Source organism: Epinephelus moara, chromosome 6 (genome assembly GCF_006386435.1).
Source record: "Epinephelus moara isolate mb chromosome 6, YSFRI_EMoa_1.0, whole genome shotgun sequence".
Taxonomy (NCBI): Eukaryota; Metazoa; Chordata; class Actinopteri; order Perciformes; family Serranidae; genus Epinephelus; species Epinephelus moara.
The window spans coordinates 36,568,668-36,587,973 of record NC_065511.1 but is presented as its reverse complement, the minus strand read 5'-3'; the positions used below and the strand labels follow the sequence as shown (position 1 = coordinate 36,587,973).

General features: G+C 41.6%; 1 protein-coding gene across 1 annotated transcript in view; it reads left to right on the top strand.

Moving 5' to 3' along the window:
* The window catches only part of syngap1b (synaptic Ras GTPase activating protein 1b), a 169,870-nt gene that overhangs the window by 37,702 nt on the left and 112,862 nt on the right, over nt 1-19,306 (top strand). Inside the window, exon 3 of the mRNA XM_050046275.1 lies at nt 5,558-5,663. Coding sequence (XP_049902232.1) covers nt 5,558-5,663 — 106 coding nt within the window. The remainder of the gene's footprint in view (nt 1-5,557; nt 5,664-19,306) is intronic.

Sequence of the window (19,306 nt, the reverse complement as noted above, 5' to 3'; positions counted from 1 at the left end):
TGTCGTCACATTTGGTGCGCGTTTGGTGCGGGAAGAAACGGTAAAAACGGGCTATTCTAACAAAAGTGCTCGCAAGCAGAGAGGGGGTGTTTTTTTGTGTGATTTTAGGTCCAATGTGTTAATACAATATGTCAAAATGAAAAAATAACTGTAAAGTCACACAGGTGAGATTGTGCTGAAGAAAATGACACCAAACAATGCAAGGTAAACAGTTTTTAGGGGGGATTTAAAGGTAAAATCAAAAGTAGTCAAACGGCCAATTATACCCTTGGCCCCAAAGGATTAAATTAAAATGCTGCAACTGTACTGTGTGATCAAGCTGTCACTGATTGGAATCCACACATGCCACCAAGATGACTGTCAACAGACACAATACAGTTGTTGGCCTGCGATAAACAAACTTATCATAATCTGTTGTTGCTCATTACTGTTAACTAATAAGTGGTGCTTATAGAACTGTTGTATAAAAGCAATGTCAGACCGGAGGTTGTCTTGTTATACTGAATATCAGCATGGCTGTGATTATCTTCAGCACTGGGCTTGTGGCCTCAGGCAGACCACCAAATCACAGCCGTGTTGATATTCAGTACAACAGCATGACCTAGATATTGCCTCAATATGCCACGATAGAGGAATAATAGCACTTATCTAAGAAACTGTAAGCATGTTTAAAGGATATTAGAAATTTTGTGTTTTTGTTTGACTTAATTTGACTTTGCAACAAATGTAAGAAAATTATTTTGGTAAGCTTGTGGTGCAGACAAGACAAACAGGACGACGTTCAACACAATATATACTAGAGACCAAGTTACGACCCAGCTCGTGAAGGGAAAAGGGAAGCAATATAAAACCAGATGTTTTTGGTAAAATAAAGTTATTTAATAACAAAGGAAGGTACTGTTTAACAAAAAGAAATACATATAACCCAAAGAAAACAAGAATTACTAATCATATCTGACAAAATTAAAAGGGAAATAAATGCTGCTTCAATCAGAATCTCCATCTTGAAGAAGAACCGATGCCTTTGGCAGAGGAGCTAATCAGATGTAGGAGACCACACATCCTAATTTGCTTACACATCTACAATAAAGGGTTGGCATGTGGAGAGGGGGCTGGCTTTGGCCATAACAGACCATCCTGGGATGAGACCACACCAGCGTAATGCGGGTTGTGGGGGCGATGGCCCCTTACCTACTTTCCGCACCACAACTTCGGGCACCATCGTTTCAACCACACGCAATTTCAAACTCAGCCTTCAATTTGATCTCAATGACACACCTGCAGAGTTTCATAACTGCATCTTGCTCTATTGTGATGCTGTCAGACAGACAGACATATACACACCTGGCAAAATACTCAAAAAAGCTTCTGTGGTAGTTTCAAGGACTGCATCTTGCCATGATGACACACACATGCACACACACTCAGGCTGCAGACAATACCAGCCCCACTGTTGAGGCTGATTAAAGATGCTTAAATACATCTCATAAATAATTAGATACAAACATGATTTCTGCAGGAGAAATTCCAATCTTGCAGTATCATCTCTGTATCAGTAATTTATCAGTATGAGTTGATGTTGTTGCTCTGTTGCAGTCTGAGGCCATTGATAGTGAGGACATCGTCATAGGTGCTATGCTAACTTTACAGCATTATAGCACTGTATACTAGCATAAATATATCATGAATCCTATCATAGGCAAAATGAAGTGGAAAAATTTGGAAATTTGACCTGCTGGTGGCACCGCACGAAAAGGTAGAGGATCTTGAAAGTCATTCTGATTCTTCTTCTGGATACAAGGTATATTTTAAGATACATTATATGGCAGTACATTCAGACAGACAAGTGAGAGGCTGCTAAAAGATCAATAAAAAACTTGATAAATGGCAAAACCTCTCATCGGGTAATTGCCTCAACAAAAGGCAGACATGGTAAATTAACATACACGCTCTGTGCATTCTCACACTGGACTCATAAAGTATGGATGCTGCTTAATATATTTTTCATCAAGGAGGATGTACTGTAATTTCATCGCAACAAGCAATATGCCGGTCCCAAGAAAGCGCTGTATTACAACGTAGTTTTGTGCACTTTGGTTGCACAAGCGGCGAAGTGAAGCGTAATCATATAGGCAGTTGATTTATGGTGCTTGTTCCTGATTAAGTTGGATATAGAGACTCATATAAACAGGATGCTGATGCTGTGATGTGAAGCGTCTCCTGCGTTGCCGATCTAACTAGATTATGTGTGTGTGTTCATGTGTCTGATGTGATACAGCTGTAACGTGGCAGTGGAGAAAATTAGTAGTTTGAAGTGGAGCAGTGTCTGAGTTAAATTTTTTATGTGCCCTCTCACTTTGATGGACACACATCTGCACATACAAAACAGACGGAAGATGCAGGCCCACGCACACAAAAACACACACAAGCCAGAGTTTTTCCTCTTAACAGAGCCCCTTTAAAGTGAGTGGCACTTGCCTGTCTTGTGGGACATATGGCTCAGTGTGACCTGCCAGTGTCCTTCACTGTTGTTGGCTTCGCCCCAAAGCCCCCCAGGCTGCACTGCTCTCTGCAGTTAGCCCCACCTTCTAACACTGCCTCTCTGTGTTCACACCAGCTCTTTTATGTCCCGATGTTGCATTTCTGTTCGATGCTACTACTCTCAATAGGACACACTCAGAAGCACAGCGGTCTTGCATCAGAACACAAACACGGCTGCTTTCATTTCCACAGATGCCTCGACTTTATGTCAGCAAGGAGACATAGAGGACAGTGGCTGCAATTCACTTTCAAAGGACTGTACCTATATACACCTGTTTGAAACGGTCACTTTAAATTCATTATTCAGCATTTGTTAAAGCTGCATAATGGATTGTTCTGGCCACATGGGTGCAGAAGAACACCACAACTAGCTGAAAAACACCAACCAAATCCATAACATACACTGAGTGGCCACTTCATTAGGTACACCTGTAAAATCTACAGCTCAGCCATTAATTTTACCTCATTAAAAAGAGGCGTTAATTTAACTATATGTGTATAATACAGTACAGTACAGTACAGTACAGAAATATATTGAACTGTTTCAACAAAAACCATGACTATTATAACCATTGAAACTTCTCGTCTACTGTAGCTTTGTCTCTACCAACTCCTGAGAAAAATACCTGGGTCTTTGAAATGCTACACATTCAAATCTCTTCACCATCTATACCAGCCCGTTTTCATCCCCAGGTCATCGGATAAAGACACTTTGTCTTGTCCCTCGGTGTGTGATATCTTGTCCATGTAGGGAATTGGTTTGCAGCATAATCACAAAGGCATTTGATCACAAAATCAAAGTCACCATAAACATACACATATTAATATAATGAAAGTCACATACGAAGACATTCATATGTCCATACAAATACTAGCAGGAAGGGGACAGACCAGACCAGCTGGACATCTTTTGGACCAGGACAAAGTGTCCACAGTACATACGAGATAAGATGCTAGTGCTTTACCTGTTTAACAACTTAATGGCTTGTGGAACAAATGAAAACGTGGCTCTGTTTTTAGTGAACAGAGGAGGACAATATTGTCGCCCAGATGGCAATAGATTAAATGAGGAGACAAGGGGTTGCCTTTATGAGACCCACCGGGCCTTCAGGTTACTCCAGTGTGAACCCATCCGTGGCAATACGTGATGCCGACAGCAACTGATGTAGTTTAAAGAGCAAGAAAGCTTGCTTAATGCGAGAGGGAGGGGAGGTGGATGGGTCGGATTAAACCAGACTTTCACCCAGGAGACGTAGTTTGTGCGTCCTGTGTGAAGCCAAAAGTCAGTGTTGTTTAAAGCAACTTTTTGTAACATATATACAGTTGTGATGCACTGACATCAGTCTGATGATGTATGGCGCGACCAGGGCTGTCCCATTTCGAGGCTCCTTCAAATATGATCGAGAATTGCAGCCTTCTTTCCCAGAATTTGGAGGATGCAATGGATGAATCCTTCGTGGCCTATCCCAAGATTCATTGCATGCCAGTAACAATTATATGTTAAGTTAACTGACAGTTGTTAACTAGCAAACGGTTAACTGTTGTTAACATTACTATTAGCTAAAAGCACACAGCTTAAACAATCCTAATTTAATATGTTTACCTGAAAACGGTCCATCAGCCTGAAATATATCAAACGGCGGTGAATCATCTCCTCAAGTATTAAATTAACTAACTTTCTTGCTACTCCTTCTTTTGTCAAGAGCAGCTGGTTGCTAGGTAACAGGAGCACCAACGGGTCGGGACGAGAACAACTGGTGATGCAACCAGGAAAGCCTCCGCAGACTAGACTGTCCCATTGCGGAGACTGTTCGGTTTGGCTGATGCGTTCTTCAAAGGTCATGGCCGACGTAGACCACAAAGGCCACGTCCTTCAAAGGCTGCAGCCCCTGAACTGAGACACAGTTAGAGACACTAAATGGTGCATGATTATTTGACGACCTGGGAACGAGAACACTTTGTCTATACAGTGAGCTTATCTGGGCTTGTTTGCTGAAAACAGATAAAAGCAAACATTCCATAAAACCAATCTGCTAAAGGCACTGAATTGTGACTCAGTTGCCAGTTTATTAGGTACACCTCACTGATGAAGTCTACAAAGCCCCACTCTCACCAATCAATCACTACTCAGTGTGTTATTTTGAAAGGAAACTCATCATGAGTTTCTGCAGTTTTTTTTTATTTCTTTGTGTATTTCTTGGTGTTCTGGGGCCCAGCTCCAACAAAGTACTAGCTTTAGTGTTCAGTCAAGATTTATAGGTCTGTACTTTGCAGTATATGCTGTATTTTCTGAGTGTAACTGTGATGTTTCAAAAGGACCAGTGTTTCTGATTAGTGTGGCACATTCTCCCATTTATTTTCCCTCAAGTCTCACTTTTATGAATTCAGGGACTGTGGGGCCAAATGTAGTGGAGCTGTGAAATGTGGGTTTATTTTTTTATATATATATATATATATATTTCTTTTTTTTGCTTTCAATTTTCAGACATAGTGCATCATACAATGAACTGCTGTGGAGGACTTTGAAATCTAGCTTTGTCTCTCACCATATAAGCCATTCTTTCTTTTACTTGTGTTGAATGATGTGCTCCGACTTTAAAGAACATGATGTAACTGGTAGCCTGTGGGTTGCATCTGACCCCACATTAACCTTGAATATATTTCTTGGATGAATTTGATCTACTTGGTTGCTGTTGGTAGTTGCTTTAATCAAAGGTTTATCGGTTCATTCATGATTTTGGGATCCTTCTTGGCATTTGTTTGTCTGTTTATCAGCCATTATAAATAGTTTATTCACAGAACAGCTTCTGACCATGAAATACCAAGATAAATGTAGCCACAGCTGTTGTTCTATTAGTCCAACAGTATTGCTGTTATTTATCAAACACAATGGTGGTTTTTCAAGTCTAACAAAGGAAGGACAAAGAGTGCTCAGTTCTACTTGTGTGTTCACATTCCGTGCTGTACTCCAGGGGTGTGTGTTTGTGTACTGACCTTGTGCTCTCTCTCTGTGCAGGTACACCCTTTGCTGATGCGCGAGAGGCGCTCGGAGTCTCACAGGAACAAGCTACTGCGGCGGACAGTCAGCGTTCCTGTTGAGGGAAGGCACCATCCCGAGATGGGTGAGCAGACAAGCCTTTAAGCAGCTTTACTGTGATTCCAAACTTGAGGTTTTAAATAAGGTCCAACCGAGAGTTATTTTCTCATTTTTATTCCTCTTTTTAAAAATCAAATGGTATCAAATCCAGTTAAATCCATTAAGGACACTTTTGAACACGTCAGCCTGAAGTGGTTGCCTGACTTTTGCCCCGGATATGTCTCATCATTATTTCAACTCTTCTTCCCTATTGTCCATTTCGATTTTCACAGACATTATCACCTGTATTACTTTAACTTAGCTTGCTTATAATAATAGAATAGTTGCATAGCAACGGCAATGATGTAAAGCTCTTTGCATCCTTTGAGCCATTACTCTCTGTGTTACTAGCAACGCTCACAGCAGCACTCTGCATCTGAGCTGAGATAAAAGCAACCCATCTGATCAGGGCTTAAGGCAGCTGTTTTCTTTCTGCCAGATTTTGCCAAGCTATCCTTTTTTTAGGTTATTGGTTGTGTTGCTTTTAAATGAAATTCATGTATTGATACCTTGATAATCATGCTCCTTCTCTGTCTTGAGTTCCCTGTCTTTTTATTTTTTCCTGAATCTATACAGAAGTTGAATTTTTCTTTTCTCACTCTTTTTCATTCTTTCTTTCTGTCACTTTTTTCATTGTCCCCTCTGCTTTGGTATCGCTGCACTGTCCACTCAAACCCTCCTCGGACGCTCTGATAGCTGCCTTCCTCTGTTTGTTTTGCCTGACTCAGTCTCTCTGGGCGCTCTACAAATGTCCCGCTCAGTTTCTCCCTCTTCCTTCACCCTCCACCTCTCCGTCTCACTCAGCTATTTTAAGGGCCTCCCTCGTGACGTCCTCCGTCTTTCTGCCACTACTGCCACCTCAACAGTTGTGCTGATTCAACTGGATAAATATTCTCCTCAGTTTTCATATGAGTGGCTCTCTGACCTCAAAGCGGTCAAGCACTGACACATCTTTTGACACGGCCCGCCACGTTTTGACACATGCTGATATAGCAATGCCAGTTCGCATTGTCTGTGTGTACTGTAAGCGTATCGTAAACACACTCACATATGTTAGCATGCTACGCTACCGGCCATAATGCACTGACACCATTATGGACCATCTGTGGTGACTACGCCCCAAAGAGCCAAAGGAGATTAATGCGCCCCAGGCAATTAGTAATTATCAGATCAACAAAAAAGTAAATGGAGGTTGTCATGAGGCCACAGAGATTAGGTCTGCAGGGAGCCACATGACCTATTTTGTAAAATCCTTGACATTTAACATTGAGCTGAAGAAGGTTCAGTGATGATACTAATTCAGTGTTTAGTATGCACCAAGAGAGTTTGACGATTGATTGTATGAAAACATATTACATCAAATTTGTTTTTAACTGGACTGGTGCAAACTTTGGACTTTTGTCACACATTTAAGGTGCAGTGTAATTGGAGGTGTGTGATGGACTGGTGCTGCTCAGTGGCTGGCCGATAACACTGTGGTTGAACAGGCCAGTTTCTCATTTTGAATATTAGTATCTGCAGGAGTGTGCTTGGGAAAGATAATTCATTTTTAGTAAGTGTATGAATAGATAAGTTAAAAAAATGTATTAATAATGGCCATAATCTCAATGTCCCGTGCCTGTGTACAGTTTGGACTTAATTGTGCCTCAAATTTAACCGAATTAGTTGACATTTTGGGGAATAAACTCATTTGCTTTATTGCTAAGACTAAGATGAGGAGATACCACTCTTGTGTCCGCATGCTAAATATAAAGCTACCTCTAGCAGCTGGCTAGCTTTGTTTATTACACATACTGGAAATGGGGAAACTGTTAGCCTGGCTCTTTTCAGAAGTTTCAAAATCTGCATGATTTACATCAAAATTTTAGTTGCTGCATCTTAGTAAAAGCTCTTAATATAACTGTGTGCTTGAGATCTCATCTTTCTGGGTCCTGTGTGAGATCAGGTTGTCCCCAACAGTTAATACTTTGTATTGTGTTTGTTTAATCGCACAGAAACCAAAGTTAACAGTCGACGCGTAGTTGTTTGTGGTGGGCTATGTACTTGACCATTTCTTGGGCAAAGCAACTTCCTTGAATGAAAGTAATTGTGCATATTGTTGTGCTAAGCTAAGCTAACTAGATGCTGGCGGTGGCTTCAAATTTACCATACAGACCAAGTTGCAACATCCAGGAAAAAATGATGCCAAGGTGGACGTGCTAAGACTTTACAACAGAAATAAACATGTTTACAGCCTGGTGTGAAAAATGGTTTCGGTCTCTATAGCTGATTTACACGTTAATGACAACTGTCCAGGGGGTGAATCTTTATGTAACTCATGCGTCTAAATTTTATTAAGGCTTAAAGTTATGTATAATTTAGGGTGTGGCCTCTTTGAGTGACAGGCTGTCTGTAGGCGTCACCACAGTCTGTAAGTCAGATTCGTCCCTGCACTCCACCACAGCTCCACTCTATCGTCCATATTTGGTCAGTTCTGGCTCCAAAATATCCAAGATGGTGATGGCCAAAATGCTGAAGCTGATGTTTCAAAATGTGAGTCCACAATCGAATGGTTGACATCCATTATTCTTATGTAGTCTATGGTACAGACATAAGAGTGGCATTGTGCCAGTGTGAAGTTTGGGCCCAGTGCAGTGTTACGAGTGTGACCAAACCTCAGCACATCTAATAGTGCAATGATGGAGTGAAGAATGTCAGTGTCAGTTTTGGCAATCAGTATTAGAGCCTACTCAGTAACACAGAAAGACAGTCACTATTAATGTCAGTTCAGGCGTGTTACCAGGACCCAAACAATACCAAGGTCAAGTGACCTAGAAGGCTGAGGAGGAGGGATGAGTCTGAGGCTGCTCTATCTGTCTGTCTTTATTTGGGTAATTCAATTCTGTATGCATTTAGGGCATTCATATAACTCTAAACTAGGCCTCCATTGAGTCCATTCTGCAAACATTAAGGACCATTCATTCCACTCTGAAATGATGAATGAACTACATCTTTCACAGAATTGAAAGACATGACCTCGCTATCATCAATACATTCAAATTCTGCCGGTTCAGTATATTTCCATGTGCGGAGAGAAGATTAAACTGCAGCTGCTGCAGCTGCCAAACACTCACCCATGTGTTTGTGACAACATTAATACGTCAACCTTGATTCATTATTCATCAGAATTGTAAAAAGCCTGCATTTTTCACAAGATATTGATGCATGGAGACATTTGACAACAGTCCCAGCTGGATGCCTGATGTAGTGACACAGTCAGACGGAAGATGTTGGGCTCTACCTTCGATACGCGATTAGTCAAACACATAATGCCTCAATAGGTTTCTCCACTCCACTGTCGCTGTTGTAACACATCAGGCGATGCAGATGCATTATTTCCCTCCTTCATTCACTTCTCTGTACCTTTAAGGTTCCAAATAAACCTTTTAAGTCGAGGAGGCAATTAGCGCATAATGAAGACATTAATTTTTCTGGATAATTACAGTGCAGCATAAGCATTTTATGCAAATATGAGGCTTAATTAACTTTTTATGATTGTAACAGGGGAAAATGACCTTCTTTTTTTTTTAACTAAACCAAAAAAATGTTCCTTCTTGTGTTTGTTTTGTGTTTGGTTGCAAAGTACTAAAGATTTTTTCTAAAATAGGATGGATTGTGCAGGAGTATTGTACCTACAGTACCACTGATCAAAATTAGATGTTACAAGTTTCTGATAGTTCACAGGTTGATACCATATTTAACATTAATCTGAAAAAATCTATTGGCTGATATGTAAATTTACATTGGAAACCTTTTATAGTAATTACATCTGTCCAGGTCAAATTGATCATAATAAGTAGATACCAGCTAACTGACATTTGTATATTTATTACATTAAAGGTCCAGTGTATAAGAGGATAGATTAACAGAAATGGAATATAATATAACAAGTACGTTGTCTTTTGTGTATAATTACCTGAAAATAAGAACTGTTGTGTTTTCATTACCTTAGAATGAGCCATTTACATCTACACAGGGAGCGGTTCTTTGTCCACAGAGAGCGCCATGTTGCACTGCCATGTTTCTACAGTAGCCCACAATGGACAAAACCAAACACTGGCTCTAGATATGGTCATTCACGTTTTCGTGTCAACCTCTGTAGTTAGGAGCCCCTCTGCGACAAGCAGTGTCAGAGAAACACTGTTTTTTAAATGTGAAACTTTTATTCAGTGTTTTTACTGGTTGAAATCACCTGGTCCATTTGTTTAGGAACTTAAGAGGCCTCTGCTGATAATGCGGCTCCCAGTTAAAACCCTCTAAATCTGGATCCTAAAGGGGAAGTCCGGTATTTTGCACTTTGAGCCCCATTTCTGGGTTGTTTATGATGAAATAGAGTGGCTAAGACCAAAATAGTGACAATTGCTAATTTTCGGAGAATTTGGCTTTCCCCTGCCTGGCTTAACACTGCTGCCTATGGCCATGTGTGAACCTGTCCTAAAGCCACCCTAACGCCGGATTTCCACTGGATACGTTTCCGTTGCGGAACGGCAGCGCTGGTTATCTGCTGCGTGCTCCGCCGTCCGTCAATACCCACCGGCTGCGTTTGCTGTGCGGTGCGGTGTAGCTCCGCCGGAAGACATCTCGGTGCACTGCCATGATTAATATCTCCTCGTCCATGGTGTTCACGGGGTGAAATGACGTCTGAAAACCTCTGACCTGTTGACTTCAGGCCTGCCTCTGCCCATTATGTAGTTTTTAAGGTGTAGTGCAGGGAAATATGATCCGCCGTGAACACTGTGTATTTTATTTTGAAAATTAACCGGATGTTTTATTGTGTTTCTGTGCACGACTTCCTGCCCCGCACGATCTGCTCTGTGCTGAATTGCTGCGTTGTGCTCCGGCGTCTGGCAAAAATAGAAGTCCTGCGTATCTGTTGCGGAGGGCTCTGGAGTGCCGGAGCTGAGACGGAGCCGGAACGCAGCACAGCCGCAGCTGGTGGAAACACACACATTGACTAGAATGGAATCCTATCGGCTCCACTGCCGTGCCGGAGCGCAGACGCAACCAACACGCATCTGGTGGAAATTGGCCTTGAATGTTCGTTTTCAAAGCCATGAAACTCACCGAGTGGTATGTGGTGTTCGTTGATCTTCTGACATAGAAATCGTAGCAAACTGTGGTTAGCGTGAAGGGGGGGAGAGAGAGAGGGGGGATGACATGCAGCAAAGGGCCACAGGCTGGATTCGAACCCAGGCCGCTGTGGCAACAGCCTTGTACATGGGGCGCCTGCTCTACCACTAGGCCACCGACGCCCCAATCCACTGGTTTTCTATAGGAAGCCTCATTGTCCGTTGGTAGTAATCCGCCACCGGAAACGGAAAGGGGGTTGTTTACGACAAGGCTGTAGTCATTGTAGTCTTTTAGCTCAGCGAAAGTGCGGGTTCGACAGTGCTGTGTGCGTTCTTGGAGGAAGAACAAATGAAAAAGTTTCGTAATAAGTTTAAACTGCACAATGGATTACTCGCTTGTAAACAACCTTCGCAGTACGATGACTTTGAACACAACGGCAACCTTCTTCTTCTGCTTCTTTTCTGTGTCCCATTACATTGCAATGGTTTCCTGCCGGTTGGCGACACCCACGTAAAGGAGCATTATCCCCATCAAGTGGGCTGGAGTGTGAAACGCCTCAGGGTCAAACGAACGATCAAGCGGAAGTTCATGGCTTTGAAAACAAACGTTTAGGGTGGTTTTAGGACAGATTCATACATGGCCATAGGCAGCAGTGTTAAGCCAGAACAACCCAGAAATGGGGATCAAAGTGCAAAATACCGGACTTCTCCTTTAAGTTATCAGAGAAAAAAGGTCAGCACATATCAGCAGGTGTTTTACCAGGTCCATTTGTTTTGGAGAGGAGAAGACCTGCAGATAATTTGGCTTCTAAGTGTCTTGGTCCATGAATAAGGTGCACACATTTAAGTTATCAGAGAAAAAGAGTGAGCATACTTTAGCAGGCGCTGAGCTAGTGGGCCATCTGCAACATGCCAACCTTTGTAGGAGAAACACTGATTTCAGTATTTTGACTGGTTTTAATCACTTGGTCTGTTTGTTTTGAAGAGGAAGAGACCTCTGTGGATAATTCTTCTAATACTAAAAACCGTCTGAATGATGAACATTGAATGAAATCTAACCCAAAGAAATTTCAGCTGGTTGCAATCTGCAATCCTCACCGCTAAACCCCCTAAACTTTGCACACTGCTCCTTTAATATAAAGTAATGAGACAGACAGCTTTGCTATTTACTGAATTTTAACTGTTATAAAATACAGTACAGCTGTTTTATTACATGACCAGGCATTATCAATCCACTTGGCGAGGAAGGCTTTGACCCACAGGTGCTTTCCCTGTGCACATTTGTTTTCTGCCTCCAACACAAGAAGCCATGACTCTCTCTCTTGTTGTTTGAGTAGACTACACAAGGTAGCCTGAGGAACACCAAGTTTTCACTGCTGCATCTCATTGGCTTGTTTTTGGCAGTTTGTCAAAAGCTTTGAGGAGACTACGTTTTTCATTGAGAGAAAATGACTTTTTTTTTTTCCCATCATGAGTTCAGTATGCATGCAGCACCAGCCTCAGGTAGTATCACGATGGGAGTAAAGGAGAAATTTTGTTTTTGGTATTTTTTTAAGGTAAAAAAGACCCAAAATGAACACTGTATGCAGACTATTTGATTACTATAAGCAAATATTATAAACAGCATGAATGATTCTGTCTGAAGCTTTCTGATCCATATGAGGTGTTGATTACAGCAGGGGTGTCCAGACTGTGTTGAATGAGGGCCAGAATAGACAATGTAAAAATACCTAGAGGCCAGCTGCTTCATGCATCATGGGTTATTAAAAAATCACACAAACAAACAAGACAAACACAACTGTTTCATCTTTAGGTGAAAAAGTAGTCAACTTTTCTCCGCTCCTGAAAGCAGCAGTCCTCGCTGTCAACTTAACGCTTCTTTGCTATGTGTCTGCTACCTAAGCGGGAAATGTCTGCTGTTAGGTAACCTTTCCATTTGCTTGTTTACTGTCTGTTTATGAAAACACATTAGTTCCGCCTAGTTTCTACTTGATGCATGTCTGCAAACTGTATTATAGTCCTGCCATTGTGAGGTGAAGGGAAAAATGCAAAGTGATCTTGCTTAATTAACCAACATTGCATGGCCAGCCACATAGGGTATATTTTGAAAGTCAAGCCGAGGGCCATTTGAAATTAGTCTGCGGGCCTCAGACTCAGACTTTGGACATGCCTGGATCACTGTACACACAATGTTACACAATGTAAACTAAGATCTTGGCAAGGATCCCCCAGCTTTGGTTATTAAAAAGTTTGCAAAAATATATTCTGCAGAATATTTTGCACTTCTACAACAGATATTATCATTTCTATTAATTGTTAATATGGCCAACAGTTTTGTAATGTAAGGATCAGGATAGTTGGATGTGAGTTGAGGGCACTTTCCAGCTATTTTCTATCGCCTTATGAAATGAACAGTCCTTCATATTTCAATATAAGTTGTTGTAGTTGGATACAAAGTAGGCAAACAAAAATAAAACATTCACATTCTCCACTTCTTTCCCTCGTTAACCTCCCTAGAACGCGATGTGATAATCCCCATTAATGAATTTGGCCTTTAATGTTTTGTGTTCAAATTGTAAATTGACTTCATCTAAGTCTGCTCTGTTATTAGAGGAACCTTATTATCTGAATGACTTAGCCGCGGGGATAAAAAAAAATCACAGCACTACAAAGCTGATTGGTTGTTAACTTCGGCTGAATAGTTTTTCAGCAACAGTGGTTTAAACATATGGGACTTCTCCTCAGTTTGTCCTTGTAGATGTCACTTATTCCTTTTATCCACCTCAGCTTAGCAGGCAGTTGTGATAAGGCAAGGCTCAGCTGAGCAATTGTCCCAGTGCCCTTTACAATGTGTGACCTTCATTCAATATTTTAACAGTGTGTTTTGGTGCAGATGCTGCATTCTGGGCATCTTTTTTTTCAGTGTCTTCTCACAGAATTTATTCAAACTCTAGACATAAATAATACAGCATCAGCATGGATACTAGATTTTGAACCTCCTCCTAACCCTATACTGTCATTCTCCACATCCCGCATATTCTATTCTGTCTCACCACACAGCCTTTACCCTGTTCCCTCCCTGCTCCACAGTCCTGACACCAGCCCACTCCACCCTCCCACTCAACAAGGCCCGCAGGCTGCATCTTCCCTCCCAAAAAGAGAAGGCTAAAACAATGACACAATAAATTAAAGACAGAAAAGACATTGCACATAAGAAAAAAAGGTGTTAGACTTTCCACTGTTGTTATTGTTGAGCATCATGAGTCATTCCAACTGTCATCTCAGTATGACTTAAACAAAAGAATATCGATGATTTCTCTGCATCATTTTAGCGTCTGTATTTAAAGGCAAACTTTCCTCTGAGGGAGAACGTAATGGTTCACGAGAACAAAGATACCACGTTGAACAAGGCAGCATTCATGGCTTATACACAGTTGAGATTTTCTGTTTCTCAGAGTTCATGTAGGTGTGGGTCTGACCCATAGACTGTATAAAGTAATAGACTTGGCATTGTGACATCACCTATTGGTTTGTGCCGTTTTGACTGTCGCCATCTTGGATTTTTGGAGCCAAAGGTGACCATGTTTGGCTGAGAGGATGAAGGTAATGCTAACACTAGCTGCTAACTTGGTTAGCTATGGTTAAATGTGATAATGCTAATGGAAAAACAGGCTTTAAACCATTGAAACAAAATTTACTCACTGGAAGGATGTAGTATCTGACTTCTTGGATGGTATTTTAATACAACCAAACACTGAACAAGACTTTTTTTAGGCAACAGAAATAATACAGTTAACTATCATGAACTGAAAAAATGCTCAAATACCAAAAGCTACGGCTACACCTGTCAGTCCCTTCAGGATTTCCTTGGCTGTTTTTGGGGAATTTTGCCGCCTGAAATACCTGATTTCAGCTTTTCTTAAACATCTTTGTGAAGTATGTCGCTATGTTCTGACATTTTTTTAGAATAAATTTGCAGGGGCAGATGAAAATTGCAAAACAATTTTGGTCCATTATTATGAGCATTCAGTGTTTCCCAAAGAAACAGGACTGTCTCCTTGAGCCGCTGTCCTCCTACTTTCTTTGCCCATTTAGCATAGCACAGCTAACACAGCAGCAACAGCTAACATCTGAGCAGGCACAGAGCTCACATTCTTGCAGCTGTAGAGTAAGACAGAGAGGCAATAAGGAGCTGAGCGCATCAAGCTGCATGTAGCTGTACAATGAAGTAAGAGTAGGGTGAAGTTGCAGTGATTGGACAAAATTGCAAGGTCACGCAGAATTCATGGGCATCGTATGAATTTACGTTAATTGTTGTGATCGCTATGTCCCAAAGTTCTGGGGGGACTGGGCTAATCTGGGGTTACGCTATGGTTACGTTGCCTAACCAACATTGTTGCTGTGGTAGTGACTTGTCAATGGATGGGACCCACTTGTCACCGAAAGCGGCCACACCATTTATTACGGTTGAGAATATAAAAATCATCCCCCCCCAAAATTAGCTATAGAGACCAGAACCATTTTATGTTCCAGGCTGTAAACATGTTTATTTCTGCTGTAAAGTTGGGAATTTTAACATAGAGCTCTATAGATTACGACTCACTTTTGGAGCCAGCCTCAAGTGGCCATTCAAGGAACTGCAGATCTCGGCACTCCTATGTTGGCTGACCAACCAAGGGCTGGGCGATATATTAAAATCAAACCAAATTCAAATCTTTGTTTTTGCACGATGTGCTGAATGTCTACATTGTAACAAGCAGAAAAAAATTACTTTCAGTCACAAGGTATATGATAGCCCGCAGTATTAAGTCACAACTGTCCTGTAAACTAATACATCCACTGTGAATAGTTACATCACATGTGCCACAGTTTATGGGACTGTTGTAACTCATGGCGACTACCTGGCTCCGACTATCTTGTATTGAACCTAACTATGAGAGGGAGAACAGAAAAAACTATGCACACTACTATGAGCTCTCCGTTTTAATTTGTTGACGAGATATCATCTATCGTAATGACAGGTTCTACTTTATTCTCTGTCTGTTCTGACCTGTTAGGCAAGGCAGGGCAGCTTTATTTGTATGCCACATTTCATTCACCAGGGCAATTCAAAGTCCTTTACAGAGTGATAAAATATAAAAAATAATAAAAGATACAGATTGACAATAAAAGAGTGAGCTGGAGGTAAAATTAATTACTAAATGATTTACAATTTTTAAAAAAAATCACAAAAATAGCAGTGCAGACAAGAGGTGCAAAGATAAAAAAAAATATTTTAAATGATTTATAGTCAAGTTTAAAGTGGAGTAGGCGGTGTATCAAAGGAATGTTTTAGCTTTGACTTAAAAGTGGTCAGAGTCGGGGCTTGTCTAACATCATCTGGAAGGTTATTCCAGGTTTATGCTGCATGATAAGAAAACACTGCTTCACCATGTTTTATTCTAACTCTTACGACGGTCAGTAGTCTGGCTCCAGATGTCCTAAGGGTCCTAGAATATGTCACAGGCACGGCAGAGATATATTTGGGTGCTGAGCCACAGTGATTTATACACGAGCAGCAAGATTTTGAAATCCATTTTCTGAGTGACAGGTGGTCATATTTCCTAGTTTTTGTGCTAGGTAGCTAACGCCAGCTAAAGTCTGTCTACGGATATGAGGCTGATGTCAAAAGCACAAACAGCAGGAGCAGGTTCATTAGTTTGGAAACCTTTCTGCTCTGTCTGCCCAGACACTGATTATCAAACTCGGTGCCTGTGCTCTACATAGTTGAAGCATCTGGTACTGACAGGAGCTGGGTGGGATAGCCTGTATTTTAGAATATGCATACCAATGACAGCCCTTCGCAAGTGGAGCCAGTCTTTTGTTATTCTTGCTTAGCTGTCTTGCATCCCACATCTGATCATAGTTTTGCCAAAATAGACCTAAAATACTCCACTTCTGTCTAAGCTTTGTAGCTTCAGGGAGGGCAATAACACAGCACAAAAGTAGTGTTATTTAGCCGTATTTTACAGTTGCAGACGGAACATACTGAGGCACGGATGGATGGCCAGCGGCTAAATGGATTTTGCTGGTTTGAGAATTTTGCACTGAACTGGATTTATGGACATTTTATACGTTCTTTCCCCTCTCTGTGATAAACTTGCCATCGTTGGAATCCACTGAAAAGGAAAATACAAACTTTAAAAACTTGCGAGCCAGAGGATGAAGGTTTGATACTTTTAAATATTGCTGCAGTATCACTTTAAAGGGATGCATGTGTGTTTGTGTGGAAGAGACATGGCCTTCATCTTCATTTTTGTTGCTTCTTTTGTGATAATACTTACTGGCAAAAAATAGCCTAAAAATCTGAAAAATGACAACCTTGGTACCTAATGAGTGAGGGGAATGAAATATCAAAGGAGGCATGAGACTCAAAATGCCACTGATCCTGTGTCCCATCTGTCAGTGCACCAGCTCCAGGCTGCTAACCTGACAGAAGTCACAGTGCTGTTTCTGAATTTACTTGCAGAATATGAAATGATTTCAAGAGCCTCACACACACATGTAGACTCAGCATTGATTTTAGGCGCTTTGCTACTGTTGACCTTTAAATCTGTGACCTCAGTGTGCAGTGAAATTACCCCGGCTAGCAACCTGCACAATTCTTGTCATGTTCCATTAACAGTAGAAGGATCTGCCAACCTGAGCTGAGCCTGCTGCTGTGGATTTTAAGGATCTTAGTGAGGGCTGGCAAGTTGTCGGGCTATAAGTGTAGTTATTACATTATTACTGTGATTTCAAACAATCTAAAAAACCTGATTAATGTATCAAGTAGGTCCAGGAAAAGTCACAGAGGGACATTTTGAAATATATTTTACAGCCTTTTTGCTATTAAACTGTATGATGAAGAAAAGCGGGATTAAAAAATGAACTTACAGTCTATCGCTGTGTGATATAGACCAGCATAATTAGCCGCTTCAGTGTCTTGAGCTCAGTGATAAGAGTTCATTTATAGTGCTGTGACAATAGAAGCGTTTTGCGTCAGTGTGAGCCGGAGTAGCAGTGTAACTGAGCAGGGTGACAGTTTATAAACCCTGCAATTCAGTCCCTGGGAAAAGTGAAGATCTGGCCCCAGGAAGTGCGGGCTTGTGTTTAGAGAGATTTGCTGAATCATCTGCCTGTCTTGCCTTTGGAACTGCGGATGAATACAAATGGTTTGCTACACTGTTGTGTTCGGCTTTTGATGGACGTGGACACGGAGGCCTCCCCAAAACCAGTGCAGCACTTTGCGGAGCTGTATGTCCACTGGGTTGGATCAATAGACAGTCTGAGTATTGCTGCACTTTGCTAAACTGTTTTATATGTACTGCATATTTTACTGAGTTGCATATTTTAGCTTGTGCAAACAATGGCTCATTATCATACTGGAAATCAAAGAGTGATTGCCCTTGAAAGTTGTTGGGATTTGAGTTGAAGGTGTTTACCCAGGGTTAAACCAAATCAAAGGTTTGGTTTAACCTCAATGAGAATAAGTCATCAGGTAACTGGCAGAAATAATGACCATAGCTTTGTATTGTACAGTTTTTGGTCTTCTCCTGTTCTCAAACTTTTTTCCTCATGTGTACCAAACTGTTTTGTATCTGATACGACCTTACCCAGATAATTATCTTCAACTTTTACAATGTGTGTTTGTGTGTGGTAGAGGATCCCATGGGACCCAACACAAATCTTGCTGCAGGCGGGAGCGGGCGGTCAAAAAATAAACAGCAGGTCCAGGGATTCATTGGGAAAAAAACAAAATTAGAAGGGCTACCTCTGATCAGTGAGTCTGTCTCTTTACCAGACATCTCTGTGTATGCCTGTCATTCAGGGTGGTCATGAAAGTGTGCTGATGCACTGGCCAATCCAAACAAGTTAGCCAAGCTTGCGCTTATGTCATAGGCTCCACTGCCTACTCCAGCGCTACTGTTGTAGCTTTAAAATGGTGGATGGTGGACTCGTTTCACCATCAGAATTTGATTTTGTCTGATAATATTTGGAAAGTCAAAAAGTCAACACCACTCCCCTGGCTCCCCATCCTATCAAACATAGCCCCTCCACACATCCGGCGAGTAGCCTTCACTCAAAGGATGCTCCAAAAGGCCAAAGACTCCCCTCGTCTACCAATCCACACAGACGTCTTCAATCCACCCACTGCCCGACTTCCATCTAGACGTCCAATTTGGAAGAATCCCCCGCCAGCTGACTTTACCATCCAATCAGCTTGGGAAAAGGAATGGGAGTCCAAAGACATCCCAAACAAACATCTGGTGTCAGACCCCACCCTGCTGGTCCCTGGCACCAGCCTCCCAAGGAGACAGTGGTCAACCCTAAACAGATTCAGGACTGGACATGGCCCCTGCCTGACCAGCCTTCACAAGTGGGGCAGCAGCTCAAGCCCACTGTGTGCTTGTGGAGAGGAGCAAACAATGCAACACATCACTGAAGCTTGCCCTCTACAAAGACTTGAAGGAGGCTTAGTCACCCTCCATACAGTAGATCA